This window comes from Lates calcarifer, linkage group LG1 (assembly GCF_001640805.2).
Source record: "Lates calcarifer isolate ASB-BC8 linkage group LG1, TLL_Latcal_v3, whole genome shotgun sequence".
In the NCBI taxonomy this organism is placed as follows: domain Eukaryota; kingdom Metazoa; phylum Chordata; class Actinopteri; family Centropomidae; genus Lates; species Lates calcarifer.
Window position 1 is genome coordinate 21,543,567 of NC_066833.1, and position 19,067 is coordinate 21,562,633.

Here is a 19,067-nt window from a genome sequence, read left to right on the forward strand (position 1 = left end):
TTTCATCTTGCAGTTTGTATATTTATTTTAAAGCAACTTCTTCTGTAAAATATAAATACAAATTATGAGATATTTTAATTACAAAGTTAAAACAAAAATGAACACACCAAAAATTACTTTACCAGCAGTAGCCTCCCTGTTATATACAAGCTCTGTGCCGAGGGGTGAATATCAACATTATCTTAAAACTTTATTATACAAACAATTCTGTAGTTTTGCATGTTAAATTACAGACTAAACAGGAAGCACAATTTGAGCATTGAAAAAAAAAAAAAAAAGATACAACAAAACAGCCCCTGAGGCTCAAGCGAGTGCTGAAGTCTGAGGAGAAAAAAAAGAAAGAAAAAAAAAAACAGGACATCATGTGCTTCCTATAAACACAAATACCACATTCAATAGCACAGTCTCAGTACTATCCTGTACAGATACACACATGCACAATGTGCTGTGCGCTCACACATCAAATCGCTGACAACACGACTACACTCTGTTGCCATACAAAATCTTTCAGAAGAGTCGTGAGCAACATCCAAAAGAAAAATCTCTTGATATTTTTTATATATATATATATATATATGTATATATATATATTTATCTATTTATTTACTTATACATATATTAATTTATAAAAATAAGACCATTATTAAGTCTATTGAGCCACAAAGTTATTGATCCTCAGTTAATGGAGGGAAATATCTGAGCAGCCCAGGCAGCCAGCAGGTTAGTCCATCTGTACAGTGCACCAGTGCTGGTCCAGAGCAGCACTGGAGCGTGGGAGCTAAGGGTCAGGCTAAGGCATATCATCACAACCCCTGGCTGGTTCTAAAGCAAACTGCAGGCGGTAGGGATCAAGGTCCAGGTTTAGCGGCTCCAGGGGTCAGGATGAGCCCAGCTTTCCAACAGCTTTGATTTTGTCCTTCAGTTTGTCCCCTGCGTGGTCCCAACGGTCATCCAGACACTCCAGTGTGGATCCCAGCAGGGCGGCCAGCTCTGCGCTGTCTTCCACCAGGTCTAACAGCTCCTTGCTGTCTGGGTGGAAGCCCTCTAGCTCCTCTGGGCAGGAGAAGAGCTGTGACAGTGAGGCTTGCTGGTAAAACTCTGCCTCTGCCACCGTCACCACGTCCATGTGGGGGAAGGCTTGTCGGAAACCACGAGCTGACATCCGCAGCCGTCGAAGCACATCAGACAGCAGCAGCCAGTTTCTTGGCCTGCAAGACAAAATCAGACGATGCTTAGGAATGAGGACCAACAGTGAGAAGGAAAAAAAAAAAAATTAAAACCGTGTGTATCTGCCGTTGAGATTAAAGCTCACCCTTGGGAGAGGGACACTTGGATGTTGTAGCAAGGCAGCAAAGGTCTGTCAGAGAACTCAAACTCAAACACCTCCCTTTTATCATCCTCATCCTCATCTTCCGGGCCTGGTGGGTCTGCCAGGATGTCATAGACCCCGCCCTCTTCGCTAGACTCTGACACACAAAAAAAGTGCACGCAATCATTTTAGATGAGCATCCACACTACGCATGTATAGACATGTTAGACGTGTATTGTGATGGCATTGAGGATATTTTTCAAAAATGACAATGTAGGGGAGAAAAAAATCATCCATATACAGCACTGATCAGTACTCACCGCACACAGCGCTGCCATAGAATTCCCAATAAAGCCCCAGGTCGTCATCTGAGCGGCCCTGAAGGTCAGCAAAATAATCTATGGAGAGAGGAGAGGAGCGAAGCCTGTTATTCAAGAGCTGGAGCCCTGGGGACCAGCAACGAGGCAAATACAATTGCCCTTAGAGACTACAGCAGAAAAATGGATAAAGAGCACAGTAAAATAGAAGAGGAGGAGGAGGAGGAGGAGGAGGAGCGGTGTCAAGAGAGAAAAGAGAAACAAACAGAGCAAATGTTTTGGGGGAGGAGGAGGCAGGGGGGGGGCTGATGGTCAGGGGCCAGCGGCTGTACCACGGGGGAGGAGAGCGACTGTCTCCGCTGGGTTAGAGCTGGCTCATTTCAGAGCAGGGCTACAGACGGCTGCCAGGAATCAAACAAGAACCACACACAGTCGCTGGGTGTGTGCACACACACACACACACACACACACACACACACACACACATACACACACAGAGAGCGAGCGAGCAAGCTGGAAACAAACAAGCAGAGGGAGCTGGGTAAGCACACACAGCGAGAGCAAAGTGTGTATTCAGCACGCGCGCAAACACACACATGGACACACACACACACACACACACATTCGCGGAGTGAGAGCTGGGCTTTGTGCCAGTGCTGAGGCGTGGGGCGTCTGGCGTGTGTTTGGAGGGATTAACGGCCTCCAGATGAGTGGGACCAGGTGGAGGGAGGGCAGCAATCGCTCGCTCTCACTCATTTTCTCCGGCGCTCGATCTCCCTCTCTCCCCCGCTCTGTCAATCTAGCAGCCATCATCGATCTCTCCATCCACACTTCGCTCAAAATTCGACACCATCTTTCCAGCCGTCTACGTATAAATCACCCATTACCACTAAACCTGTTTCACCCCTCTGCCGACCGTGAACTTACACCTGTTTGTTTCCCTCGTTTTACGCTCTTTTCTCTTATGCTCTTCTCTCTCTTTGTCTCTTTTCACTAAAGCCTCAGGATAATCGGTTTTACCTAGTTAGGTGTTGTCATGTAATATTAAGCAGCTGGCTACGGAGGAAGTGTGCGCCTCTGTGTGCTTTCATTTCCTCCTCCTGTAAACTCATGTTGTCTCAGTTTAACTACAAACATCCAGGCGAGCCCTCTCAACAGAGCACGTCAGAGTCTAGCGCTGCAGCCTTGTGAAAAAGACACACGCGCATACAAAAGCAGAGTCTCCAGCCAGAGCGAAGCCCATTTCCGCACGTACGCTGAGCAAACACAGTTGGCGTTGCTAAGTAACCAGATAGAGGAGCTCAGAGGCAGCAGCACACACCCCGGCAGGCTGAAACTCCCTGTCTAACAGGTGGTCAGGAGGGTGGGGGTGGGGGGTCCGGATGGGGGTAAAGAGGGGAAGCAGGATAACAGATTCGGACGTGTCTAGTGGCGGTTGAGAGGTGGACGATGAGGATTTAAAGAGTGAGACTGGACAGAGGTCAGAGCACAGAAAGAACAGCAAACAGTGAACGAGCCAAGTCTGGGACATTAGGGAACTGGGTTGCTGACCGTTCTTTTTAACAATTTACCCTCGCCCCACCTCGATGTATAATGTACATTCTCTGGTGGACCTGCCTGTCTAAAAAAAAAAAAAAAAACCCTTTGTCTCAGAGTTTGTTTTTTATTACCTCTATTTCCTCTACCAAGGCACATTAATATTCAAATTTTTTGGCTTTTAGATTTCATTTTTTGTACGGAAATCTTCTACAATTGTACTCATTGCAAAACAGATAAATGCTTAACATAAGTGTATTGTCAATTTTCGGCAATAAAAACCAAAATTGCAATCAGGGTCTCAGACTGCAAAAAGGAAACCAAGAAATAAGGAAAAAGGAAATGCATGCATGTGCAACTGCTGCTTCTAAGTACTTGGATGTTTATGTGATTCAGTTTTCATTATTTCTGACTGACATAATTTGAAAGAGAATCCCTGCCTTAAACAGAGGTCCTCAAATCCCCCCCACTCCTTACTTTTTTTGTAGCCAGGAGAACACTTTTGGGTCAACTGATCACAGGCAGCCTAATTCAGGATCAGAGGCTGAATGAGCCTGATGACTGAAGTTGGGTAAGAAACTCAGTAGTTTCACGTGCTTTTTTTACTCTAGTCTTTGAGAATTTCCCACAGTGGGACACACAGGGTGAGGATGGCGACTGCAACTCGTGACCTGTGCATTTCAAAATTCTTGGCTAAACCATGTCTATGACTAGACTGTAAAGCCAGCTGGGATCTTACCAGTGAGGAAGCGTTCCATGCTGTCACTGTGGGTCATCTTGAGGAGGCCACGGCCAGAATATGTGGCCAGGGTAGGGTCAGCGCCATAGGACAGCAGGATTCGCACCACGTCCAGGTGGTCATTTTCCACGGCATCATGAATCGGTCTAGACCAACACAAATGTACATTTATTTCAGCAATGACTGAATACACACAGAATTAATGACATTTTCACAGGGGGATTTTTTTTTTTTGTTTAGACAAAGCTTACATATGTTATGTGTGGCGTTTAAAATAGATCACTGTAATAGTAACCTGTAAAAGTATCTGCAGCATTTGCGATTCAGTGAAACTGAAAACAAGACACTCTTCTCTCATAAAATCTTTTTAAATTTTAATTTCAATATCCCCTAACCTCTGACCAACATAAAGTAACCTGCAATTTACAGATTAAGAAGACTGCTATTCTTCTTGGCTTGGCTTCAGGGATACTACCAGTGTCACGAATCTGGTAATAAATAAAAGCTTAACTGCTACACAATGCACAGTCTCCTTGAACAGATCTCCCACTGTAAATTTTAATAACACTGCAATGAAAGCAGTTGACCTTTCCAATTTAAACCTGCAGCTTATCTGTCAAATCACTGCTCTTGCCATGCACATATAAAAAAAAATCAATCCCAGAATTTTTCTCATTAGCCAACTCAAGTAACTTAATAGAGGAATAAGCCCGGGCTTGCCCTATTAGGATGTGTAGAAAAAGCCGTGATCGCGTTTGCATAATGCGTAGGAGACGTGGTAATGCAAGTGTAGGTTTCGGTGATTATGTGTCCATATGAACGAGTGGGTTTGTTTACCTGGTGCCATCCTGTGCGCTACAGTTGATGTCAGCACCGTAATCCAGCAGGTGTTGGACTATGCTGAGCCAACCACGGGCGCACGCCTCGTGGAGAGCACAGTAACCGGCATAGTCTCTGTGATTCACCTCACATACTCTGTTCTCCAGACAGTACAGCACCACCTCCTAAAAAGAGCAGACACAGAGGGAGAAGCAGGGTTCAGTGTGTGAGATGGTGTGTGTGCGTGTGTGTGTGTGGAGGTTCGTGTGGTGACAAGCCGAGCAGCACAAGACCAAACATACAAGACAGACGGAGCAGACACATACGCAAACAGTCCTTCCCTTTACGGTTCCTGTGGGAGAGAAATTAGGGAAAGGAGGAACTGACTCTGTTCCTGTGCCGGACAAACACACATACTCGCACACAAACGCTCCATAATACTAGAGCTGGCGCCAAAACACATCGAGGAGACTAAGTGTGACTCAACTGCATTTAGCCTGCCAGATTTCAGCTTGTGCATGTATGAGCGTGACTGAGTGAATGTGTGTGTCTGTGTGTGCCATGGCTGGGCCTGGACGCCGCTGTGGCAGCCAGTTACGATGGTTGGACTCTGAACACAGCATAATGGAAGCGGAACAAAGAGATTTGATAGAGGCGCTCAAGAGCTGGAAGCGTTTTCTCTGGTCTAGGGCTGTGACAGTTGGGCATCCAGCACTAAGTAGTCAGACTGGTTTTTATTGGACTGGAGCAGCGTCTGCTGCTACTAAACAGAGAGGAGTCAGAGAGATAGAGAGCTGTCCAGCAGTGCGTTGATATGGGGCCTGTCCGAGGCAGACCGCATGACTGGATATGCACGTCAGTGTGGGACTGGGCTGAAGACTTTGAAAAAAAAAAAAAAAAAAAAAACAGAAAATACCTAATTTAATATTTTTTTAAGTTATAAGTTTTATATATATATATATATATATATATATATATATATATATATATATATATATATGCAAGACTCATACATTCAGACACACTCGCTCTGTCCTGCTAACAGTTCTGTGCCGAGGGGAGGAGAGCTGCTCATCTGAACCTGGGGAATGACTCCAAACTTCCATTTCTATGCTAATTCCAGCCTGCCGCGGAGTCCAAGTGTTTATCTCTCTCTCACCCTCTCTCTTTCAGCACAGGGCGGATGGAGGGAGGAAGAGGAAAGGAAAGGCAGGCAACTGAGAGAAAACAGACTGACAGAAGGATGAGCGGAGGGTTAGAGAGGGTGGAAGAACGGGAGAAGCGAGAGGCAACACCCCAACAGATGACAGATAAATGGATCTGTGGATGAAATCTGCCGGGGCCGTCCTCTGGGCAGGAGCTGATAATAACAAGAGATGAAAGGGTGGGGAGGGGTGGGGTGCAGTGGATCGTAGTGGTGGTGCGAAGTGTGTGAGGAGGGTGTAGTGATGGGGTGATACAGAGGACAATCGGAGCTGGGGAGGAAGGAGAGACGATGAAGGGGGGGGGGGGTGGCGGCAAAAAGGATCGAGAAAGGAAGAGAGAGAGAGAGACAGAGAAAGTAAGTGTGAGCAAGACAAAGTGAGGGAGAAGGGGTGGGAGGGTGTCAGGGGAGGGGGTGTGTGGGGTGGGGGTGGGAGGGCCATGACGCTCCAACTGGTTTTTGCTCGCTGCCAACACTCTGTTTGCCTGCTGGAGAGAGATTCAGGAGCACAGTGCCGAAGCTCCCCTCTGGGGGATTCCACTCACTCTGTGTGTGTGTGTGTGTGTATACGTGTGTGCTTGTGTGTGTGTCTGTCTGTGTGAGTGAATGAGAGCAAGTGTTAGAGAGACTGACGGGCAGAGAGTGTTGATATGCAGCTCGCCTGTGTGTGCGTGCGTGCGTGCGTGCACATGTGTATTTTTGTGCCGCTGACGAATTTGTGTGTCTGTGTGGCTGTGGAGGAGGCGTAGCGCTAAACCTCCGGAGCCGTGTTTAATATCGCTGGGAGAGAGCGAGGAGCTTAGCACGAGAGCCCCGGCTTCCCGCCAGACACACACACACACACACACACACTCCTCCGCAGTAAAATGAGACACCGCTCCCCCCCCCTCCTCTCCTCTTGCTCTTTCCCTCCGTCTTCTAATCTCCCTCTCTAGAATGCTTCCCTGCGCTCGCCTGCAATCAATGCATCACTCAGACATTTAACCCCTTGCAGCGCTGCCTTGTATGCTCCTCTCTACAACAGATGTGTGTGTGTGCGCATGCATGTGTATATGAATGTGTATCACACGTACAAGTGATGTATGAGTGACTTTCCCTGCGCGATGAGGAGCAAAGACGCAGTAAAGTTGGTGCGTGCCTAGACAAGTGAAACGTGTAGATGTGTGTGACCCAGCCTGAGAATCTCACCTTACTTCATCTCACACTGATACACACACATCACAGCTAACTGAAGAATAAAGATGAAATAAGGAATAATCCCCTTTTTGTGATAAATACCTCCAGTGTCAACCAGTGACATGCTCTGTATATTAATGCTCTTCAGCTAACTACAAATCAAATGATACAACAAGCGTCATTATTTTTAATTTGGTGGGTAAAACAGCCACTGACTGACTTGGCCTACCTCAAAAAAAAAAAGGAAAATTAATTCACATACTTGTGAATATGAGGTAGCTAGCCAATAACACAATGGTGCCCCCAGCCAAAATAACTCACCAAGCTAGTTGGTTTGCTACCAGTTAGCTAACTACCAGCTAGAAGGCTAGCTAGCGCAGTGGCAAATTGGACAATTCAAGGAAACAAACAGTATTGGTATCATCCACTGAGTCTCAACTGACTGCAGACAATACTGTATTCCACTGTGGAGCAGCTAAAACTCTGGCAAAGCAGAATATCGTGCGTATGAAATTTGATGGGTTGATCTATCCTGGCACTGTCAAACTCTTTGCTCTCAGTCAAAGGTGCAAATTTGAGTGTCAGAGTTCTAGAGCTGAACTTTAGAAAGGTCAGTGTCCACTTACTTCACCTCCACAAGCACGCCCACAGATCGCGGCGATTTAAGTTCAAAGTTTTCTATCATGGATGCTGGTCCGACTGGGCACTTAAAATGCAATCCAGTCTCTCGATTTTCTTCGATCTTACAGGCAGAAAAAAAAAAATCACAAGTGATTTGTGGGAGGAGAATAAATGACAGATTGCACCTTTATCTGAGCTTTCAATGGGCAGAGCTGAGGGGCCCCAAGCCCCAGCACGAGAGGGAGAGGGATGAAGACATCCGCAGAATCTCTCCTCATTACCATTTCAAATGCTCGGAGAGTGAGGCAGACGAGGGAGAGCGAGAGAATAAAAGGGGAGCGAGGGAGGGAGGAAGAGAAAGAGAGAGAGAGAGAGGGAGAGAGAGATAGAGAGAGAGTGGGCTTTCATGTGCAGAGGCACGGATCTCAAAACTAAACGAACATGAAATATGCACAGTGTCGGCCGGGCATCGGGAACGGCACAGAACAGTGCATGTGTTAAATTACATGCATGTGTGCATGAGGTGAATCTGCATCCTGCACGTGCAGGTCTGTACACGAAAGGAGGCCTGTGCATGTGCGTACAGGGAACCAACTAGTGTTGCTTGTGTGTTTGTAGTCAGCGTGTAGGCTGTGTGTGTCTGTAGGTGTGCGTGCAGTGATTCTGAATTTGCATGTGCAGGACTGTGTGGGTGTGCGACAGTGGTGAGCGCTGAGAGTCGTCGCTCTGTACAGCATATGGAGAAGAACACGTCAGGATGCCTGTGCATGTGCTTATTGGGTCATAACGGGTGTTTCTCTGTGCATATTTCTGTGTGTGTGTGTGTGTGTGTGCTTGTAATCAGCATGTAAGCTCTATGTGTGTGTGTGTGTGTGTGTTTGTGTGTGCGTGCGTCTGTCTCTCAGGCCCTCATATCTCTCTGCCTGTGTGTGATAAGCCTAGAGCTTGCGGCGCTAAAACACCAGCGTGAGACAAGTGCTCTGTGCGTCTACAGGCTTGTGCTTGTGTGTGTGTGTGTGTGTGTGTGTGTGTGTGAGAGAGGCGGTATGCATAAATTGGTGTGTTTCTCTGCACACGTCCTTTTTGTGTGTGTGTGTGTGTTGTGTGTGTGTCTGTGTGTGTGTGGGAGCCCCAGGGGTCTGCCCCAGGCTTATCACACACAGGCAGCGAGAGACAAGCTTCCTGAGAGAGAGAGAGAGAGAGAGAGAGAGAGAGAGAGAGAAAGAGAGACGGGGAGAGAAAGAAAGGGAGGGAGGGAAGGAGGGGGAGAAGGGGAAGGCGGGGGTGTTGTTTGCGCAGCGGTCAGCGCCTTGTTTGTGTAGTCTCAGGTTTTCTCCTCCCTCCTCCCTCTTTCCCTCTCCACACGCGGAGCACAGGAAGGGAAAAATGCAAAGGGGGGAATGAAAAAAAAAAAAAAAAAGGAGAGGGAGGGAAAAAAACGTTCGAGAGAGACGCATAAATCAGAGAGACGAGCCAGCTTCTCTCCAGCACGGCTGACTGAACCCTGCTGCTGCTGCGCTGCACCCTGTGTACGTATGTGTGTGTGTGCATGTGCATGTGCGTGTGTGTGTGTGTGTGAGTGAGGGGGAAAAACAGCCGCCGCCACTGCTAACCACAGTCACCACGGCACATTAGAGGGCCATTAGAATGCGATTATACTCCCAGTGCTTACCTCTCATTCACACTCTTGCTCTCTCCCACTCTGACTCTCACACACACACACACACACACACCTCATCATCATCATAAATGTGTACAACAAACACACACAACCATAAAGCAACCGGTTAATGAGCAACAAAAGATACCCACACCTATTTACAGTTCTGTGAAGATACCTCTGCTGGTAATAAAAATTATCATGTGCATTCTCACGCATGTTAGTCTTTCTATAGTTGTGAGGACACTCATTGACATAACGTATTCCCTAGCCCCTTACTCTGACCTTAACCATCCCAAATAAATGCCTAACTGTAATCTAAACCTAATTCTTACCTGAACCTTAAAAATGAATCTTACCCTTCACAAAGACCTTTCAAGTTGTGAGGACCAGCCAAAACGTCCCCACAATGCCAAAATGTCCTCACAGCAGATGGTTTCAAACCAAAATTTGTCCAAGGAACCATAGAAAGACATGTACACAAAGACAGCGTCGAAGGCGGGTGGGAGACCGAGTGGACAGATACTGCACAATCTGCAGCTCAAGGGGCATTAAAAACACTTGGATCAATAAATCAATTTGTAAAATCTGTCAACAAGGGAGGAGAGACGTTTAGGCTCACGAAGAGAATCACAAGGGATGAAGGGAGAACGAGACAGCGGGCCATCCAACTTTAATTAAAAGCTTTCAGAGATCAATGGGAGTAAAGAGAGAGATTCAGTAAAGTATACGCAAGTCTTCTTGCATGTGCGGAGAATGAGAGGATCTGGTTTAGGAATGATCGGCAGCTACACACAAAGAAAGGAAAAAAAAAAAAAAAAAACCTCCCGATGCTAGAGAGAGGCAGCGAGCATCAGTCTCCGTATAATGATCCCACCGATCCCTCATGCTGTCTGTGCATGCATGTGCACGTGTGTGTGTGTGTGTGTGAGAGAGAGTGCCTGTGTGTGTGTCACACTTTGCCTCACGGAAAATTAATGAGATGTGAGAGTGGAGCGAGGCAGCAAGAGGAGGGGAGGTGAGGGGGAGAATGAGAGTGTGTGTGTGTGTGTGTGTGTGTGAGAGTGCAGTCGCGGGGAGGAGGAGGAGGAGGGGTGCCAACGACAATCTGAGTCACAAAGAGAGGAAGAGAAAGAGTGCTGAGAGGAAAGAGGGGGGGAGGGAGCGAACGGAAACCTGAGAGAGAAAGAGAGCATAGCGGGCAAGAGGAGCGAAAAAGATGGAGTATGGCGAGAAAGAAAGTGTGAGTAAGGGTGAAATAAAAGGAAATGCTACAAAAAGCGAAAGAGGGAGCTAGAAAGAGGAAGAATAGGACAGATGCAAGAGAGGAATCAGATGGAGAGAGACAATTTTGAAAGAAAAAAAAAGCTATGTCTGCCAGGGCCACAGACAGGAACAAAGTAGGAGGAGAAAATGAGCTCAATTTAAGGAGAGAGAGAGCGAAGACTTAGAAGAGACAAAGTGTTAAGAGTGTAAAATGTGAAGAGAGAAAGCGATAAGGAGGGTGGATGACTCTGAGAGAAGCCTATTACCTCGTAGCCTAGCCGCGCAGCTCTCTGAAGCAGAGTCTCCCCGGCGTTCTTGTTCACGATCAGCCGACGAGCCTCTGGCGGGATCGGGCGCACCACGGGGGGCTCGGCAGGGAGGGTCCTGTGCAGCCCCGCCGCCTCTGGTGGGACACCGCCTGCTCTGCCGTTCACCTGGGGCTGCAGGGAGGGCGGGCAGAGCGCGGCGGGGGAGCAGGGCTTGACCGGAGAGCAGGGATAATGATTAGGAGAGGCAGCTCTCTTCCTTGGAGCGCTGCGCTGCTCACTCAGCTGAGGAGAGAGAGAGAGGGAGAGAGTGTTACAGCCCCTGCCACATAGCAGACGGGACACCGAGTAACTCACACTCACTCACTCACTCACACACACACACACACACGGATGGTCAAGGGCATATGGATGAGACTACGCACACACAAAAGGAGACACAGTTGAATGTATATGCACGTACACACACACACAATGATATGTACATTTTTTTATAGAAAATAACGTGGATGGAAAATACTGAACTGGCTTAAGTATTTGACAATTAGTCAGTGGTTTCTGTACGGCCAAAAATCCATCCAGAAAGAATAATTATATTTTCAATAAACGCTTGATGTTAATTTACCTCAAAATATTTGCTCCCTTCTTATCCTCACATGACTTTTAAATACTAACTCTTTTTTATACATCCTATATATAACCTAAAATACAGATTTTCCATTTACAACCGTTATACAAATTATTGCGTATGGAAGACACGCTATGCATCACCAAAAAACACACACACAGCTTTCACACCAACTGTTCACGCCCCAAATGCTGCAGGTTGGCACGCCACTTTTCTTTAACCACTAAACCAACAGAGCCCTCGGAGCGCAACACATGAAAGAGGGAGTTGCCTGCCTCTGTGTGTTCGTGTGTGTGTGTGTGTTTATGTGTGCGAAGTGCGTGCCCTCTCAGTGGAATTCCATGTCGAAGCAGCTGTCAGGCTGAGGAGGAGCAAGGGAGGAGAGCAGCGCGGGCGGAAAACAACTAGCCTTCTTTTTTTTTCCCCCCCTCAATTTTTCCCCATGCTCATTTTTTTCCCCCCTCTTTTGAACTCTTGCGCTTCATACGCTCGACCCTGGCTGCCACATTCCTCACTGTGTGAGTGAGGGAGCCTCTGTGTGTGTGTGTGCGTGTATGTGTGTAGCCTTGTGTTCAGCACTGAGCGCGATGTATAATTGCTCCGGGGTTTTGTTGTTATGTCAGGAATGCTCGCACACTCACAGTCCTGGCACGCACCAACACACAAAACAGCACCGATGACACACGTTCGACAATTAAGGCCAGAGACAAACACACATGCATGCAGGCGCTCTGCAGGGAGTCGCTAAGGGCAGGAGGAGGTCAAAGCTCCAGCAGCCCTCTAAACATTGTAAACATACTTCCTTCCTCTCTCCCTCCCTCTCTCTCTCTCTCCCAGCTGCATAATCAGAGGCGCCGACAGGCATACTGAAACAGACTGCTGCAAACATCCAGACGCCCGTATCAGCACTCACCTTGTCATCTTCGGCTGCTCCGAGATCAGCCACGCAACGCTGGCCCGGGCTGTTAGGAGTGGCCTCTTTCCGTTTCTCCCGCTCCCGCTCCCTCTGACTTGTGTGTTTGGTCTTGCAGGGCCGCTTGCCCTTGGGTTTGTCCGTGTCACTATGGCGACGAGGCTTGAGGGGAGGGGTGCCTCCCACGGACGGCTCTGGGGACGGAGAGGGGGGGCCCCTCCTGGGTTCCTTGAGGCCGCGGTCACCTGAGAAGGGGTCCAGTGGGTACGCTCTGTCCTTCAGCTGGCCGGGGGGAAGGGAGGCAGCTACTCCTGGAGCAGGAGGAGAGGAAACAAGGAGGCAGAGTGAGCGGCTGATAGTGTGAAAGCTCAGTGGAAGGGGAGGATGGGAAGGTATTGCAAGGCCATCTCTCACCCTCTGTTGGTTTATTAATGAGTGCACAGAGCTGTCTGGGAGCGCAGCATGCCTGCTCACTCAGGGAAAAAAAAAAAAAAAAACGCGCGCACACACCACACACACACACACACACACACGCAGAACACTCACACAAACACCCCTGTAGTGACTTGTGCACACTCATTCATTGCAGCAAGGACACCGCTATGAGTAATCTCCTTAAACAAATGTGGCACTGTCTGGTTTACAGTACATATTTGTATGAAAACTAAAAACCTACCCTTGAAACCACAATGTCAAAATGCTGTTTAATAGCTTGATGGAAATACATCTTCTTCTAAGGATCACTGCATTTCTAACTACATAGGCATGTGGCCTAGGTGTGATTTGTGTTACAATACAACTTTTAGAATAAACAGTCCATTAAATCAGTCATAGGCTGGGACCGAATGAGGAGGAAAATGAATATATATCGTGCTTAAATATACAAGCACTTTTCCATACAACTCCTGTGGCAGAAAATGTCTTTTAGAATACAGGGTTCTTCACAGAAATGAATGTGTTTCATCATTTGATTAGTGGAATCTTGAAAAAAAAAAAAAAAAGAAAAGAAAAAGGGAGACCACAGCCCTGACAGACACACAATGGAATAACCACTTTCATTGTAACAACATGGCTGTTGCCAGGGTGATGTTATCTAAAAAGGTATTTTTAAAAAAATCTGTGGCCAAATCAAGGCCTGTGGTTTCTGCAGGAAACATAAAACCAAAATCGCTCCTGCTTCATCCACTTCCTTTAATCTCTCTCCTGCTCCTTTATTCTTTTCTCCTTGTCTCATCTGTGACTCCCTTTGCATCAGTTTGGGCACATGAACAAGGGAAAGCCCTGGTTTTAATAAGTTACCCCCCCCCCCAAACACGCACACACACATATTACCCATTCTCCCTCTCTCTGTGACTGGTCTTGAGGGGAAAAAAGAAAGAAAAAAAAAATCATTGATCACACATTAGTCATGCTACACCTGCCCACGCGTATCTCCACCAGCCACTTCCCTCATTCGCTCTTTCATCGTTCTCACAGAGCCCACTATAGACCAGCTGAACAAAAAACCCCAAAACCACAAGAAGGGGAGGCGGGGAGGGGGTCTAGTTTTTAGTCCCCTAGTCCCGTTTCTGATTGCCCAGCCTTTCCCCTAGCAGGAGGAAGTATCCTCTACCTCATTTCCTCTGCCCCCTCTCCAAAGGCTCCCGGGAAATCCCCTAAAGACATAACGCTCAACAAGAAAGTGAAACGTGAGCCAAAGATAGATTTCCGTTACCCTAACTGAACTCAGAGATACAAAAGCGGTTTGCACGGCTGGCGGTTCAGTCTTACCATTAAGTAGCTTCTCGCAGCCCCATTTCCTGTTGATCTCGGCTCTCTGCGCTGCGGCTCTCTCCTCGGGCTCGCCGGCTCTGATCTTGCGCTCCCGCAGGCTCTGGGCCGGGGATACTAATCGGGGCTGGGGCCACGCCCTCTCCTGTTTGATTTGGGATCTGTCAGGTGAGGCTGCGCCCGTGGCGGGCTTGCTGAGTCGCAGTCCCTTCAGCTCGATGCAGACCTTGAGCTTCCTCACCTCGTCATCATCATCTTCATCAGGACTGGCTTGCTCACGCTCGTCTGCAAACCACATAAACACAGAGTTTGCATTGTTTGCCATTTCTTATATAGTTATGTTCCCTAGGAGAGTTGAGACTAAGGAATGCATTATGGGCATGCTTACATCCCAACATAAAGGGTTTTGGCCCTTTCAAAAATACTACTCTCACCCTCTGCAACACACAAAACTATTTTATGTACATACATACCAATCTGCAGACAACTGAACACAAAGAACAAAGGCCATTAATCACTACATTCTTATGGCTTGTAAAACCCCCTTTAAGCTTTATATTTAACACACACACACACACGCACACGCACACAAGCACTCAGGCAGGAGAGGCAAGGGAGCGGGATGTGAAACAGACAGATTGAGAGTAGAAGAAGAGAGAAGTCAAGAATCGGGCGGAGAAACAAAGCAATAAAGATTGGAGAAGCAGAGGGAGAAGCAGAGGGAGAGCCCCCCGCCCCCACCCCCAAATTCACGGGGGACGGGTATTTGACTCGTCTGCCAGTGCCAGGGAGAGCAAGCGCAGTACCGCATGCCAGAGAAAAAAAAAGGAAACCCAAACAGATGAGGGAAAAAAGAAAGGAGATGAAAAGAGAAGAAAAGAGCAGCTTTGAAGAGGGTGGGTAAGCACAGCAGAGGAACGGCAGAGCTGAAAGAAGAGAGAGAGAGAGAGAATGGCTGTCCCTCTTCCTCGCTTCTCTCTCGCACACTGCTCAAAGGCAGGATTAAACACTTCTCCGAGCTGGCTGCCACACAGAGCGAAAGATGGGACAGAGTGGGAGTGGGAGGGGACGAGGGGGGGAGGCAGGGGTTGTGACGGAGCGGGTTTAAGGTGGAATTGATTGGGAAGGAGGAAGCATCAAAAGGAATAGAAAGGCTGTAAAAATAAAGAACAAGGAACGAGACAGGGCTCGGCATCACAGAAGACGAGGGGAAAAGAAGTGGGCATGGAAAGCAGATGAAAGTGGGGGTCATTTGATGAAATTCTCACCCATAGAAATTTTGGGTCTTTTCTCTGGGTGGGACACCCTCTCTCCTTCCTCCCTCTCTGTGTCCTCCTGCTCAGCCCTGGTGAAGAGCGGGCGTTTTCTCGTGGGTCCAAAGCCGGGGCTGGCATTCTCCTCAGGATACCCTTTTGCCGGCGTCAGAGTCGGGGGAACACAATGATCTCCTTCAGACTCTCTCACCACCTTCTTGGTTCCATCCTTCGGCCCTCCTTGGCTGGCACTTCTGGCCCCGTCTCGGGCCCCCTGCCCTGGGGACAAAGGATCCCTCTGGGCCCCGCACCTCTGGAGGACTGGAACTCTGTTGTTAGTGTACACCGGCCGGACACCTGAGCAGAGCAGAGCAGAGGAAGAGAGAGACAGGAGGGTGGAAAAGGGGTGGGGGGTGGGGGGGTAAGAGGTAAAATAAGCAGCAGTAGATGAAAGGGAGACAGACACACGGGGAGAGAATGCAGACAGACAGACCACAAACCAGCCAGACAGACACACAGAAAGAGAGCGGGGGGGGGGTTAGGGTGAGACAGGGTGGGGGATTGACAGAGGGAGAATGCCAGTTAAACACCAGCCAGCTTTTACTCTGCTTTAAAGACAGGCAGTAAAACTTTGATGGGGTAAAGACTTTTTAATCTGATGTGAGCCGAGCCAGTGGCCTGACGGTTCAGTGCAGCCGCTCACACTTCCAGCGAGGAGAGGCAAGAAAACATCCTGCGCACTCACTGCGCACGGTGACTCCCAACCACCCCCACCCCCTACCCCCCCCCCCCCTCTGTCCTCCCCCAAGGCATGACCGCACCACGCCCTTCTCACACAGAGCGTGACTCTAGCCCCCCTTCCCCTCTCTCCCCTCGACTCCCTCTCCCTCTCTGTCTCTCTCCATGCCATAATTAGGCTCACACGTCAGCCGCGGCCTCGCTCCAACACACAGCTGGGCTCACGGCCAACGTAACTAACCCCCACCCCCCCCCACCCCCTTTCTCCCTCCCTCTCCCTCTCTCTTTCCGTTGCGCTCTCCCATCCGCTTTCACCCACTAAACCCCCCCCCCCCAAACCTCCCTACCCGCTCCCCCCCTTTCACTCTCTCTCTCTCTCTCTCACTCACGCAATCTCTGCCCCTCCTTCTCCCCTTGCCCTCCCTCTCGATCGTCTCTCCGCGCAGATAAGCACAAAAGGCTTCTTGAAAATAAAACTCCCCCTCTCTGTCTCTCTCGCTCGCTCGTTCGCTCGCGCTGCCTAGCTTGTGTAAGAGCGTGTGCATGCGTGCGTGCGTGTGTGTATGTGTGTTGAGCCTGTGTGTGGAAAAGTGTGTCTTTTTTTAGAGTGACCCCGTCTTGCCTCAGCATTTGCTGCAAATGCATGTGAGTGTGTACGCGCACCTATTGTTTGTGTGTGTTCCTTTCTGAGTGTTCATTTGCAGAGTGGCTGCATGTGTGTGTGTGTGTGCGGCGTACTTGCCGAGTGTGTGTGTGTGTGTGTGGTGCTGGGTTACTCACCCTCCCTCTCTCCCTGCCTGGTGGTGTGTTGGCAGTGTTCCAGCACTCGCTCTCTGCGCTGGCCGTCTGCCAGCTCCCGTCCTGCTGCCGAGGCAGACACACACACACCGCCGCCCTCCTTCTCCTTCAGCTCCAGCTCCGAGAACCGCATCATTGCCCGCTGCGCGCACACACACACACACAAATGCAGAGAAAACCCATGAAAACCACTCATCATCTGCCCACGCCACACACACACACACACACACACACACACCTCTCTAAGCCTCAATCTGGCCTCAACAGCTACAGAAGCAAAAAATTGCATCAGAAATCACATTGTCTCAAAATCAAAGAAAATGCCAAAGAAATTAAACCCACACACACAAACACACACAGGACAAAAAGGTAGACAGATAAATCACAAGCATGGCATCAAGACACAGGTTAGACTACTGCAGCCACTGTGAGTCCATGCGCTCTGGGGCTTAAGTCCTGGCATCTCCCTTCCTGAAACATAAACATGGCTAGGAAACATATACATCTAAGCCCTGAGGCAGAGAGAGGAGATGAAAAAGAGGAAAGAAGGGAGTTGGGGGGGGAGGGGAGGGGAGGGAGGAGTGTGCAGCGATACAGAGTACAAAGGAGACAGAGCCCATCAGAGGCAGATGTGATAAGAAATGTAAAGAACTGACCTCCCAGTTAGCTGCAGGTTGACTTATATTACTCCCCTCTCGTGATATGACTTCCATCTAAGCAATTAGAATGGGGGGGCTCAATATATCTGTCCATCATTTCATCTTTTCTTTTAATGAATTTTTGTTATGTTTCTCCACATGTTTCTTTACACACAATAGGCAGCCACAATCCCACAAAATAACACAATCAAATTAAAGTGACTCAACAGGTCAATTAACACTGCACCAAAACTATCAAATAATTTCTGAACTGCATGAATGACAAATTTGAATAAGAAAATCAAAACAGTATGTTCATTCTAATCATGATTGATAATGCTAATTCAGTTTTAGCCGTCTCATTTATTTTTTTCCCCAAACAGGCTTCCATGTCAATTTTTTTTTTTACATGTCCAGAAATAGAGCGTTTGATAGCTTTGTTTTGCAGCTGTGCATTGACAAGCATGACACAGACAAAAACCACAGTTTTCTAGAGTGCGTTCACAACATAGACAGACATGTGCTACCTATTAACAGATCTGCCTCTGAGCCAGTAGATAATATAGCGCAGGGTTTGTTTGTGTTTCTATGCTGAATGTTGAGCATAAGGAACCACAGATAACAGTCTAAAACAAATAGCTCAAAATGTGTATTTGAATGACAGGAGATGATGGCCAAGTGTAGGGGACGTTGCTGTAATTGTGTGTTTATAGATCTAGTGTGATGTGTGTTAGCAGAGAGGGTCTTTTAACCAATGGGGTAAGGAGAATTATGACCTTGGACAGTAACCAGGCAGGGCAGCATAGGCCATCGGGGAGAGGAGGGTTGGGGGAGGATAGCAACTGGTGGATGGGGGCATGCAGAAAGCCTAAGAGGAACCCCAAAGAGGGCAGCTGCTGGTTTTTAAGCACACTGCAAGCCCTCCACTGCCCCTCACCTTGGGGTTAAGCATAGCCAAAGGCAGTGTGAACTGTGAGGCTGCCACAGTCATGCTCTGAAACTACACTATATGGCTCTATAGCACAGTCAGCACCAACACATGCTTTAGCCCCAAGGCAGTCACACAAGGACGAGCACGTACGGACACACAAACACGCACGCACAGAAATAACCTTTACAATGACTGCTCACTAATCACCATACAGAGATGGCAGCCCTGGTTAACCTTTGAACTGCCCTTCCTGATAGAGGGCCTCAACTAACCTTGCACCAGCTCACTAAGACAATGATAAACTAAGGGGTAGGTGAAGCCTATGGCCAGGACAGTAGCATGACAGCACTTATATTATTCTGTATGGTGTTCTAAATGCAATATGCCAATTTCATGCAGGGTTTGTTCAGGCAGTTCTAAATATTGCAGCAAGGGAATGAAGGCAGTGTCCCTTGGGGTTTACTCCTGCGTGGATGTTAGAACTG

The 19,067-nt window shown here is 48.2% G+C and overlaps 1 protein-coding gene across 2 annotated transcripts in view; it reads right to left on the bottom strand.

Moving 5' to 3' along the window:
* bcor (BCL6 corepressor) overlaps window positions 1–19,067 on the bottom strand; it is a 33,735-nt gene continuing 14,668 nt past the window's right edge. The window contains exons 4-14 of one of the 2 annotated variants that reach the window (XM_018702654.2): window positions 17,670–17,726; window positions 16,996–17,155; window positions 15,493–15,834; window positions 14,225–14,509; window positions 12,455–12,765; window positions 10,914–11,198; window positions 4,739–4,905; window positions 3,902–4,047; window positions 1,630–1,707; window positions 1,313–1,466; window positions 1–1,208 (exon numbers count right to left, since the gene is read on the bottom strand). In XM_018702654.2, coding sequence (XP_018558170.1) covers window positions 878–1,208; window positions 1,313–1,466; window positions 1,630–1,707; window positions 3,902–4,047; window positions 4,739–4,905; window positions 10,914–11,198; window positions 12,455–12,765; window positions 14,225–14,509; window positions 15,493–15,834; window positions 16,996–17,155; window positions 17,670–17,726 — 2,316 coding nt within the window. In that variant the 3' untranslated portion in view covers window positions 1–877. The remainder of the gene's footprint in view (window positions 1,209–1,312; window positions 1,467–1,629; window positions 1,708–3,901; window positions 4,048–4,738; window positions 4,906–10,913; window positions 11,199–12,454; window positions 12,766–14,224; window positions 14,510–15,492; window positions 15,835–16,995; window positions 17,156–17,669; window positions 17,727–19,067) is intronic. The other variant, XM_018702657.2, reaches the window with a different exon arrangement.